Source organism: Chiroxiphia lanceolata, chromosome 11 (genome assembly GCF_009829145.1).
Source record: "Chiroxiphia lanceolata isolate bChiLan1 chromosome 11, bChiLan1.pri, whole genome shotgun sequence".
Lineage (NCBI taxonomy): Eukaryota > Metazoa > Chordata > Aves > Passeriformes > Pipridae > Chiroxiphia > Chiroxiphia lanceolata.
Genome location: NC_045647.1, coordinates 15,939,113 through 15,951,267, shown reverse-complemented (window position 1 = coordinate 15,951,267; position 12,155 = coordinate 15,939,113). Strand labels below are relative to the sequence as shown.

Sequence of the window (12,155 nt, the reverse complement as noted above, 5' to 3'; positions counted from 1 at the left end):
CATAAAAACTTTGTGCGTAGTTGGGGGTCTTTCCCCCCTCTTTCCACAACTTCCCAGTGGAGCTGTCCCTGTCCCCTAGGCTGGATCCGATTTGTCTGTCTGCCTCAGGCGCCGCTCAGGAGCTTCTCGTGTCTCCAAGAGGCGCTCGCGGCTGTTCCCACAGGGATGTCTGTGTTTCCTGCAGCAGCCCGATGTCGCTGCTATGCCTGGCTACTGCAGCTCCCAGATTCCTGTAAGTGCGGCTTCTCCCCTCCAGGTATGCTGTCCATTCCATAAGGATGTGCCATTCCACTCTTCTTCACTTGAATTGTGTTTTAATTTGATGTTTACTCACTCTCCTCCTGCCCTTTCTGAGGCCCAGAGTGAGTTCTGATTTTCTACACTCCCTTCCCTTGCTCAAGGAGTTGAAGGCAGACACAATAATGACTATTTTGCATTCTGTAATTTCTAATTCCAGTGCAAAATAACAGATATATCCACATCTCACAGTAGATCTCTCTTACACTTCTCTTTCAACCAGCATTGTCCCTGTTTGTTGGCAGTAGGAGTAAATGTTTTATTTAACTGAAAGCACCTCTCTGCTATTTCTCTCTGCTATTGCCCTCCTTGTGACCTCTAGGTCCATTTGCTGTTATCTCCTACCCTGCAGGAATCTTGGAGTGCATATGGAACAGGAGCCATGCAGAAGCAGACCAGAACCCCTGAGGTCAACTCCTGGCTCACAGTTCTGTCACAGCTGGCAAGGCTCCTGCCACCTCCAGGGATTTGCCTCATCCCCATTAATCAAAGAAGAAAACTCAGTGCCCAGCACTGCTTTGTGCCCAAACTGTGCCAGACAGGCAGGTGAAGGTCTGCTGTGCCCTGCTCTGGTTTATTGTGTTAATGGGGTGAGTACAGGACCAGCCCTGATTCCATCTAATTAATTATCTTAGAATAAAAATCTTAGAATAAAAGTTTAGAACCATGTAAACTTAACCTTACTAGTCCCAATGTTCTGGTCTCTCACTCCTTGCTGTTATTCTCCCTGCCTTCCTCATTTTTCAGTAATTTATAACCATCTGTAGAAACTACTGTTTTCTTTCATCATTTCTGTCTGAATTTAGCAGGCAGAGATATGTAGCCACCATGACACCCTCTCCTCTTCCCAATTTTTTTTCATCTACAAAACTTTTGCTGTCAGTAAAGATTTTGCTCCTGGAAAAGGCCTCTATCTCCCATAAATTTAACGGTAAGTATAATTTTTCTCTATTTTTTTCCTCTTTGATTCTTCTGTTGAGTTTTTGTTCACCTCTACCTTTGTTCTTTCAATTTAACCCATCACATCTCATGCCATTTCTGTTTTTCCCACTACACTCCTCTTTCCTCAGGTGTGTCTGCATTCCAGTTTTCCACACACTGACTTTCTCTCCTTGTCATACAGCAGTAGTGGAATTTTCTGCTTTGCCATGTGAGACCACAATTACCTTGGTGTGGCTGATTTGATTAAAAGAAATCTTGAAGTAAATAAGAAATAGACTTTTCTTTTTCTTTAGAAGTAACACCTTACAATTTCTTCCAGTACAAAATGATTATATAAATAAATGGGACACTTCTTGCCCTATTCATAAATTCTGTTATGGGAACAGGGGGAGGGGTTCTACACAAAAAAGACAAAGTCCAAAAGAGCTATTATTACTTAAACGTGAGTGGTGCTTGCAACTGTGGTATTTCATGAATTTATAAAGATTTGGGCATTCAAAAGTTAGGTTCAAATTAAAATACTAAAATACCCAGCAGTCCTGGATGCCAACAATCATCCTGTGTGCTGGCACCAGCCCTCAGCACGGCACAGTCAAGTGCCCGGGAGGTTCCAAGCGCCGTGGAATTATCCCAAAATCTGGGCTGGGCTGTCAGCTGCCCTCTTGTGCTCAGTCGCGAAATGCATCTGGCGCCCTGGGCTTTGTGAAACCGGAGTGAAAACATCCATAGCTGCTGGAATAACAGGACCAGGCACTGAGTGTTGAGGCTTTATTTAAGTCACTCCGTTATTGATTGAATATTGGATAGAAGGTTTCTGTTATGTTTTACAAAGTAACGTTTAAAGTCAGAATTTTGAACGTAATAAAGAGGTCGTTCCAGAGGAGGAGGGATATCTGTGCACACAAGGGGAACAGCTGCCCTGCACTTCAGATTCCATCAAATGCACAGCAAAACTCTATGAGAATCCAACATACCTCGTCCTTGCCAAACATGGTATGCTTACAGATTTTTAATAGTTCTTAAACATTAAAAAATACTGGTCTTTCAGACAAATCATCCGTCTACCCACGAATTTGGAGGATGTTGTAGTCGCTTAAAACAGACTGGAAACAATATAGTCTGTGTGAACACCGTCTATGAGCCCAGCTCCGTTGTCATGGACAAACCAGCAAGGAATATCAACACCATGGCTGGGATCTCTTCTGTAATCCTTCTGCCAGCCCCTGAAAGGGAAACACAGCCATGGGAGTACCAAGGTAGGAACTGCACTTGGACAAGGCAATCTTGCCTAAGTCTTTGCTAAGGACTTAATTATTATGTACCTCGTTACTATCAGTTCATTGTTTTTAACAACCATTGTGGCATCTGGTTTCTTGGGATCAGACCCAGGGTGAATTTCAAGTATGGTGAAGTCAATGGGGTGGAAAAATTGTCCTAAAAATAGAAGCCAAAATTAACATTTCAGGCATGTTGCACACATTAAAACAGCAACCAAACAGAAATCCCAGAATTTCTACATCCCCGTGCTGGTTTCCACGTCCCTCCAGGGGTTTGAATGGATAAGCAAACACCAGGTCTCACGTAAGGTTGAACATATGCCCATGGGATTATTTTCTATCTACAATCCAGAATTGCATCCATATCATCTGGAAGTAAGTTCCAGCTTCTGAGTGCACAATACAATTAGCCTTTACTATATATCTTTCAAGATATCCTCACTTGGTGTCTTGTCTAGTCAACTGTATTTATGATATAGTCCCCAAGTTTTTAGCTTATTTTTGAATCAAATAATGTGTGTGTTGATCTCTGAAACCTCTGGATGTGACTGTGCTCAGCACAAGGCTGACAGCTAAGGAACTTTTGTGCTCCTGCCAGGATTAGCTTTTGCACACTTTTGTCCTTTCTGGGCTGGTGCAGTTCATTGTTTTCCACACTGAGGAAACTTATTGACCCAAAAGGAATGTTTGCTGCCCTCATCAGATTTTGTAAGTGAAAATTGGAAGGCAAATGTCTGTGTTTTTTGCAGCAGAGAATGCCCACCACCAAACCCACTGCACTGGCAGAAAATGGGATCAAACTTTTGATCCCTGAATTATCAACTTCACTTTCTACTAAAACAAAGAATGTTGGCTAACATGAGGAAAACCCTGGATGATACAAAGGCATATTGTGGGTTTAATATATGCTATTAAATCAAGATATACCTTAATCAAGTTATACCTTAACAATTTCTTTTCTTACAAGGATCCACTAACTGAGGCTTGGCAAATTTTGATCAGGCAAACAAGTATTTTTTCAGAGTGCCTGTGTTTAGGCAAAGGGTGATAAGATGAAAGGAGAGGTTAAACCATCCAAGAGACTGGAGGAATAGTGTAGTAAGAAAAAAAAAATCTGTAGGTGGGACTCAGCAAGATAAAGAGGTTTAAAGATGCCAGTGAGGACAATGAGTGCCAGTGATTTCAGCAGCAGAAGCAGAGAAATTTGTGAAAAGATAATTCACACAGTCTGAGCCCAGAATATTTTGTCACAAATCTTAATTCTGTCAATCAATGTCATCTCAGTTTCCTCCATTCTCAGTTCAGAAAGGTTAAATACAAGCTTGTGTCTACAAATTATGCAGCCTCAAAAGGAAGGACCAGCATGGAAACACTAAAAGAAGTCATACCTAATAATCCATGGGTCTGTTCAGACAGTTTATCCTCTTCCAATGTATACAGTCCTAGGAAATCTTGGTGGAGAGGATGTTTCTTCCATACTTGGTGCAAAACAACAACAAATGAGGCACCACTGCCCATTGAGAGCACCAGATTTTTTTTTCTATTAATTATTAAAGTTAAACTGAGGGGAAAAAAAACCAAAATATGAGTTAGGACATGGTGCTTCCCAGAGTTAACAGCGAGGAGAAGAAATGTGAGAAGAAGAAACCTGTCCAAGACATAAACATGGCTTTATAGAGTGCTGAGTGTTTTTTAGAAGAGAGGGTTTGCTGCCTAGTTTGGTCTATGTGAGTCTCTGTGTGTGTGTTCACAGACAGTCACAGAATCATATTAAATGACACTGGAAAAGGCTCCCTGGCCTTTAAACTTTTCAGTAAGATGGTTTTACCAAAACTTGTCCTTTAAGAGTGCAATTAATCAGAGGTAGGTCAGTGATATGTAGATACAGCACCTCATGCTCAGTAATACAAATTCTATTGATAAAACCATTGCTTCCTTGGCTGGATGCTACATGACACTTTTTCCTTTTGTTTTTCAGAGAAGTCAACTCCCAAACTGCCTAGGTTAGTGCTAGGATAAAGAAGGTTTGCTTCTGATTGTGTTACTGGCATCATCCATGTTCTATCATAATTTATAAAAAACACAAAAAGGCATGCTGTGTGAATAAGTTTTGCTCTCTGTGCAGTGCCAGGCCTTGAGAAGGCAGGAGGAGGAGATGTTGCCCATTCCTTTTCTGAACTTCCTTTTGCACAGGTATAAATGATTCTGCAATAGAGAGATCCCATGAAAAATAGACCTGCTGACAGGGCAAAATGTACCTATTCTGTAAATGCCACAATTTCCATTTCTTAAACTGGAGATTGTTTGTGGTGCATTATTATGCCTTTGAAGGATTACACACTGTGTCTAAAGTTAATCTTCAAGCATTTGCAAGACACTGCTGCATTAAGCACGAGACCAAATCTACCTTTGCCTTAGTCATGGTAATAGACTATTGGGGAAAAATTTTCACTTACTTATTCCAAGCAGAGGAATTTGTGAATAATTCAGCAGTTACACAACAAATTAGAGAGCAGAGTCCAGCAGGGCTTGAATCAATTTCTTTTGTAGATTCAGACGACAAATCTTAGAAGTGTATTACTGATCAATGTTTAAAGAAGTGTAGAAAGTAATGCAAGAGCCTGATGGCCTTTCTTTAAGCCTTACCCTGCTTGTTGCAAGGTGACTGAGTCAAGCCAGGTGAAACCCATTTTTTCATTGCCATTCTGAACTGTGATCTTCTCAGGAGTTACTGTCACTTTTAAATCCAGGTGCTTATTTGCAATGCCAAGTTTTCCAAAATACGAATTTTGGATCTTTGCGTTGCTATTTGCTCTCTTATCACCAATGAGTTCTCCATTGACTCTGATGCCTAATACAGAAAGGAAACAAGTATTGTTTTATAGACAGGACTTGATTAACTGATGCCAAGGAGTGTCTTGAATATTTAACAAAACCAAAGGAATTAGGTATGAGTTGAAAAATATATCAGAATTACTTGTGCATATTTGTGCTAAAGTAAAATAAAGCCCTGGGGGCTGTTCAGTGAATTTCCACAAAGCCAACAATAATTTTCTTGAGAAAAGTTCAATATTTCCTAGAACACAAAGAGTTTGTGATGGGCACAGATGGCCTGTGTGACATTAGTCTCTCTTTACCAGATATTCCATGAACTGGCAACTTAAGGATTATTTTATTGTTTGTACTAAAACTCACTGAGACAAATTACTACTCTTAACCCTCACAGTGGTTTTCAAACAAAGTTTAAAAGTTCATTTTGCTCCAAGAAGTGAAAACAGTCATAGTAATGGTACTCTGTTATAACTATAGGACCTCCTACTAACTTTGCAGGGAAAAAAAAACTTATGCATTATAAAGAAAGAAACAGCCTTTACACACAGGACATTTTGTTAGAAGTATCATGATTTACTGATTATTTAAAAAAAATAAATTAAAACTCACCTGTAACTGGATCATGTATCAAATTTAAGACAGTCCCCGGGTTTTCATTGATATTGAAACAGATGGCATCTCTTTTTTGTGGCACCCATATCACGAAGTGTGGGTCCCCATCAACTGCAAAGGCAAATCACTGGTGTTTGGACAGTGACACACGGGGCAAAGCTCCACATGAGCAGTTAATACTGTGCCAGTGGAACTGGGCCCTTCACAAGCTGCATGAAAGTGTTACTGAGAGCAGGAAGGGACCTGAATAGAGAACAGGCAGGTACCAACACAAAGCCCATTGATGGAAAGGAGGGCTGAGAAAAACACCACAAATAATTTCAATTACTTGATCTTTAAAAGACACTGAGAGATGTTTAAAGTAAACTAAAATATTAGCCCTTTGAAAATGAAAAATGGCAGTTTTTGTGGAATGGAATTATCAAAAAGACTCATAAGAATCGTGCAATTTAAAACCCTTGAAAACCCTCTTCTGTTCTCCTTCTAAACAGACAGCACTCAAACCACTCACCACTGGTGTACCATGTGGGTTGTGATCCTCGATACATTTGTGAACCTGCAGAAGGAAAAAACTTGTTAGGAAAACACATCAAAATGGAAAATGTACATCCTCCCTGCATGGTACAAGTTAAGATGTCAGGAGGTTAATATGCTTGGTAAATCACTAATTCCATCCTGGTTTTTAAAGCATATAGTCCATGGGATGACAGTTTGTGCTGCTCTTGAATCAAAAAAAGCTTCAAACAGAGACAGATTTCACTTGTCTACATTGCTTTGAGGGTCTCCACAGAGCTCAGGTAATGTATCTGCAGGACACAAATACCTCAGGCTTTAGGACCAAACTATCAGCAAGGCAATGCAACATCATCCATTCAAAACTTGTGACATTTTGACATTTGTTTTTCCAGAATGAATTTAAGTGTCAACAAAAACTTGAGAAAACTAGACAGAGACAGAGAGACTGAGACTAATCCCCAGAGTAAAAAGCTAAATCTAACTCTCTCATTCCCAGGATTTCCCAGCCAGCCATTTGATGGGCCAGTTGCTGCTTCTCTCTCTTGAATTAGAACAGTTGCTTTTTGCACAAGTAACTGAAGATATTAATTTAACCAGGATGTTGGACATCATAGGCCCTTGCTTTATATCATGGAGATGCAAATTGAAGTCCATCCTCTGTTTTTGGGAAACACCTTTCAGGAAAAAATGGTGGATGGCTGAATTGGCATTTACTCCTCAAAAACTATTTAGCTGAAACTTTTTCACCTCATATTGTTCAACCTTTAAGTGTGTTTTTAGCAGGGAGCAGAATTTGGCAGTATTTGTTAAAGTACAGTTGTAAACCCAGACAGGGCAGTTTCCAGCTCTCTGGTAACTTCAGTTGACAGATCCTGCTCCATTCAGAAACTTAATGACTTACCAAGCATAGAAGATACAGAAGTCAGTGCTGTGAAGGAAACAAAATGTTATTTTAGAGGCTACAAAGAACAAAAACCAATTTTTCTTGCTTCCTTCCACCAAAACCAACTCAAAAAAATCTTGTAATTATGTATAAATTTCCAAATTATTACAAAGGAAAAACTTTATTTGATACTGCTACAAAGCAGTGTCATGAAAGGGCTGAAAGCACACCCTCCTTTTCAGCAAGAATGTTCCTTCTCCACAGGCCTGGAGTTGGCTCTGTATGGGACTGGGACAGCCTGCTCTTCTCTGATTGCTCTGTGCCACTTTGCTCTAGGCTGTACTTCCTCAGAAGGGAAGTCAGTAAGATTTGCCCACCTGCTTCCATATTTTTCTAGTCTTCTGCTCTTTTTACACCTGAAACTATGTCAGGGTGTCTGAAGATAGGGCTTTGTTCTGAAGGAGTGGCAATCACAGCATGAACAAAGACATATTTATATGGGATTGCCTCACACCTGGGAACCCCCAGTGCCAGCCTGCAGAGCAGCTTATTTGTACTGGGCCTGAATTCTGTGGTGGTGGGATGTTGGAATCATCAGAGACAGGAGGAACTGAAAACACTACAAACTTATCCACCTGAAAAGTTTTAAATGTATTTATAACACTATCTTGATTTATTCACTAAGAATTTTATGAAAATATTGCATCCTAGATCAAATAACCAGTGTGGGACATCCATCTCCAACAGTTAAAAATATGACATAAATTTAATAAGAAATGTACATACCTTCAGCTGTTACCATGGGCAGGCAAGGAGTAAAAGGAAGAAAAAGAGAAATTTACAATTTCAGTTGTATAATTAAACAGGTGGGATTCTGACCCTGCTAAAACATATTCTAAGAAAAAAAATAAATTTAAAACTGTTTGAAAACTCAATCAGGTATGTTCAGTATTTTACAATTCCATTTCTTCCCAGTGATACAACTCAATATTTGTAGATCAAACAGAAACACAATGAAAGTAAAAAAGCTTTTATGTGGGGCAGCAAAACTGCAATTTATTATGCATGGGACAAGGGCTTTATTTGTAATTGTTTTATTGTTATGCCACACCTATACTGCAAAATGTTCCTTATTGGGTTTACTCATTTGCAGTTTTTGAGGCATTTGAATAATTCTATTAATACTGACTGGATCATTCACTAATCTGATTTGTGAATCTAGACTTCAGGGTGTGTACAATTATTTTATTTTCTTTTCTTATACAGAAGCAGTCCTTTGAGTATTTTCTGCTATTTCTGCTCTATATTTTCTATGTACAGAGAGGATTTCCTGGGAAAGAGGTTCAAAGAGGAGCCAGGTACCACAAGCAAAGAGATGAAGATGAGTGAGTGGATGTCTCTTCTGTCAGATGTTTGGGGTTTTCCATCTTATGGAGGCCAGGTGCAAACTTTAAAGTCACTGTGTTGTACAGTGACTTGAATGTTAAATTAAACATGAAGGGTTGTGTCAGTATTCCATTATGAGGGTTATGAAAAATAATGCAAAAACTTATCAGCAGAATGCCTGAAGAATTATTCACAGTTGAAAGACACTTGGCTTCAGGATTTATTCCAGCTGAAAGAAAAACCCACTAATCCCCTGTAAGTATCTCTGTTATGCTAAAATGCCTTAAGTTTTCATGCTGAATTCAAAAGATTAGGAAGTTTTTAATGTAGAAGGCAGCAGAGAGCCCACACAGAGCCTGCAAGAACTTTTAGGGGCTCTAGGTAAAAGTTTTGGGGAAAAAAAAATACTGGGTGCTGACAGAAGAGACTGAAAAGCCTCTGTTAGACCTGTAGAACTAGGGTGGGTGGAACAATACACAGAGATGAAGTTTGGGTGGCTTTGGGGCACTCTGAGCAAACAGCACTGCCTTGCTTTGAGAGAGGGGAACAGAGTGTTTGTTACACAGATGTTGAACAGAGAGGCTGAACTGTTTTACTAAGAATAGAGTTCATCACCAAAGTATCAGAGGAGTTGAAAACAAACTGTCTACTTTCAATATAATTGCTTCTCTTTCTGCAATATATATGAATGCTGTGGTTTACATATGTCATCTCAAATACTTTTACAACTTGATGCATCCTGCATGAGGAAGAGCTCATGCAAATTTCCCCTTTTCATGCAGAAAGAGGTTACTACATCTACCCCTAGGCTGAAGTATGTGGAAAAACAAAGGAGAAAGTGATGTGAACTCATTTTAATATAGCTGGACTACTAGATTAGAAATGCTTCTTGGTTTAGTTTTTTTTCTGTAATAGTTTATGTATTTAGTTTAAAATACACTTATTTTAAATTTATAGTACTTTGCCTGTACAATTTAGTAATGAAGGATGGTTTGATGGAAGTGAGATTTACAGTGAAAAGTAATTTTTTTATAAACACACATGCCAGGCTTGGAAAGTAGATTTTTCAGATATGTTTAAAATTGTGCCCACATGAAAGCCTTTCTTTAGGAGAAAGTCAAATGAACACTTGGCTTCTCAAATGCAGTAAAAATGTGAACATGTCTGTACCTTCAGTGGGTTTATCAGCAATCACATCTTCACTGTCATTTTCTTCTGGTTTTGTTACCACCATGGATGTCAGTGGTGTTACAAACTTGTACTTCAGGGAGAGAGCCAGGGCTTCAGCTGTAAGGTTTTCATTTTCTTCTCCTGTAGCTGCAATACTGAATACAGGTAGAGACTCCCAGCATCAGTGACTGCTGAATTACTCACCAAATTCAATATTTGACTTTAAAGTGAAGTCATTTCTCTGCAGCTAATTTATCAATAAGACATATTTGTTACACTCTAAAAGCACTTCTGATTCCCCTGGCTATCCAAGAAAAAGGCAAACCCGTGCTTTATACTTGCAATAATTTAAAATTGTTTCATTTGCAACCTGAAACAGGAATACTGAGGCTAGGGAGGAGAATAGGTAGGGGGATTTTCCTTACTGATTTTTGTCCTAGAAGCTGCAGGAGTCAGAGGGCTTAAGGAGTTCATAGCTAAGATGTCATTCTAGATATAATTACCGTCTTTCCAGGAGTTGTTCAATGGTAAGATAAGCCCAGAGCCTTTCAATGTACTCTCCAAATATATATTCTTGTTCTTGGAAAGCTTGAGCTGTTTGCTCAGCATCTTGTTGTGTGGTGTATGACAGGGCATCGTCAGCCTGTTGGGAGTAAGGAAGCTTCTCTGTATCTTAAGTAGCCAAGGACTGCCAGAACCTCCCAAAATTGAGACTTTCACACCTGAAAACCTTATAAAACTGAAAAACAGTCTGGTTCCACCCAGCACTTGCCCAGGAGATTGCCAGGGTTGTATCAGGAATTTTGACCCATTGTTTCTGTGAAGGTCAGAGGTGTACACTACAGGACACAACACAGTTTCCAAATTCACATGGCATTTTTGTTCATCAGAATTTGGCTCTCCAGGATTTAAAGAACTTTGATTGCCATCCTGATTTCAGAGAGGAACATGCTCAAGCAGACATGCTGGAATTAAGTTCACAGTAATACATTATTTGTATTTAAAGTACACCAAAGTCCATGGTCCATGGGGCATATTTGCAATCCATGATTTATGATAACATGGTCTAGAATATGTTTGTGTTCTGTTTCTTGAATATCAGGGGTAAATATTTTTACTGAATCCAGATGTGGAGAGGTATTAGAAGTAGAGTTCTATTTTAAGGGGAAGATATTTCAAATATTCAGCTGGCTTATTCACTGGTTTTCTTCATCCACTGAAGAGAAGTGCCTGTGAACACTGAAAATTTGGCTCCCAAAAGAACCAGGTAGGGTATTTAGAGACTAAATACATACAGTATTTATATATTTATAAATATATGAGGATATGTATAAATACATGAGTATATTTATATATATTTGTTAGCAAAACTAATCCAGTCACATTGCACAAAGTTATTCCAGACTGACCCTACTACACCTGGGTTAGGCAAGTAATTTGCAATTTTAAAAGCAATGACTTTGGCACATTTAGTTTCTCACATGTGCAGTAACCCATCCTGTCACTGAGGTAAAGAAATACCAATAAATATTTTAAGTATTTAAGTAGTGCCAGCTCTGAACATTCAGAGATTTTGTGTATCTTACATAAGTTAAAGAAATCCATACTTACACCTTCACCTCTGACATCTACAGTCAATTGGTTTTGGTTGCTGTCTACAAAACGTCCAGCCACCACAATCTCAGACCCATCATAGAAATGCTTAAAACTGTTCATAGTTAGGTCTTGGATTTCATTTTCTGGGTAGTTTAACTCCACATCTGTGAGCATGGGATTTGACACCTCATCATAAAACCCCTATAAGACAAAAAAAAAAAAAAAGGAAAACATTTAACTCTCATTGTTTCTTTAATTCGTAGATCTGTAACCAGAAACATCCTGCTATTTTGGCAATGAAAACTGCAAGTGTATTTTATAAGAAATATTTTAGTATTTGATTAACTCTCAGAGCACAAGGCCTAAAAAAAATCTACAAGTAAGGGAAATGAGAAAGGACATACAACTCTTCAGTCTCGCTTAGAGAGAGAAAGAAATATCTGAGAACAACATGCTGTGGATGATGAATCAAGAGGGATCCCTGGTATTTGATAGAGGTAAGTTTCTAGATCTATTCCCAGCAGAGACTGATGTAACAACACAGTCAAAACAGACTATTTTTTACTATATTTGATTTCAAGCAGAGCTTGAAATGAAATCCAGTATCTAATTCTTTGGTGAATTTTTTGAATGGCTGCTATTGG

The 12,155-nt window shown here is 38.9% G+C and overlaps 1 protein-coding gene across 1 annotated transcript in view; it reads right to left on the bottom strand.

Annotated features, from left to right (window-relative positions):
- Positions 1-1,991: 1,991 nt before the first annotated feature.
- Positions 1,992-12,155, bottom strand: part of LOC116792318 (inter-alpha-trypsin inhibitor heavy chain H3-like) — a 21,248-nt gene continuing 11,084 nt past the window's right edge. The window contains exons 12-22 of the mRNA XM_032699183.1: positions 11,527-11,712; positions 10,419-10,558; positions 9,916-10,070; positions 8,146-8,151; positions 7,378-7,404; positions 6,472-6,516; positions 5,958-6,071; positions 5,163-5,367; positions 3,905-4,077; positions 2,562-2,673; positions 1,992-2,462 (exon numbers count right to left, since the gene is read on the bottom strand). Of these exons, the coding sequence (XP_032555074.1) occupies positions 2,333-2,462; positions 2,562-2,673; positions 3,905-4,077; positions 5,163-5,367; positions 5,958-6,071; positions 6,472-6,516; positions 7,378-7,404; positions 8,146-8,151; positions 9,916-10,070; positions 10,419-10,558; positions 11,527-11,712 (1,293 nt within the window). The 3' untranslated portion in view covers positions 1,992-2,332. The remainder of the gene's footprint in view (positions 2,463-2,561; positions 2,674-3,904; positions 4,078-5,162; positions 5,368-5,957; positions 6,072-6,471; positions 6,517-7,377; positions 7,405-8,145; positions 8,152-9,915; positions 10,071-10,418; positions 10,559-11,526; positions 11,713-12,155) is intronic.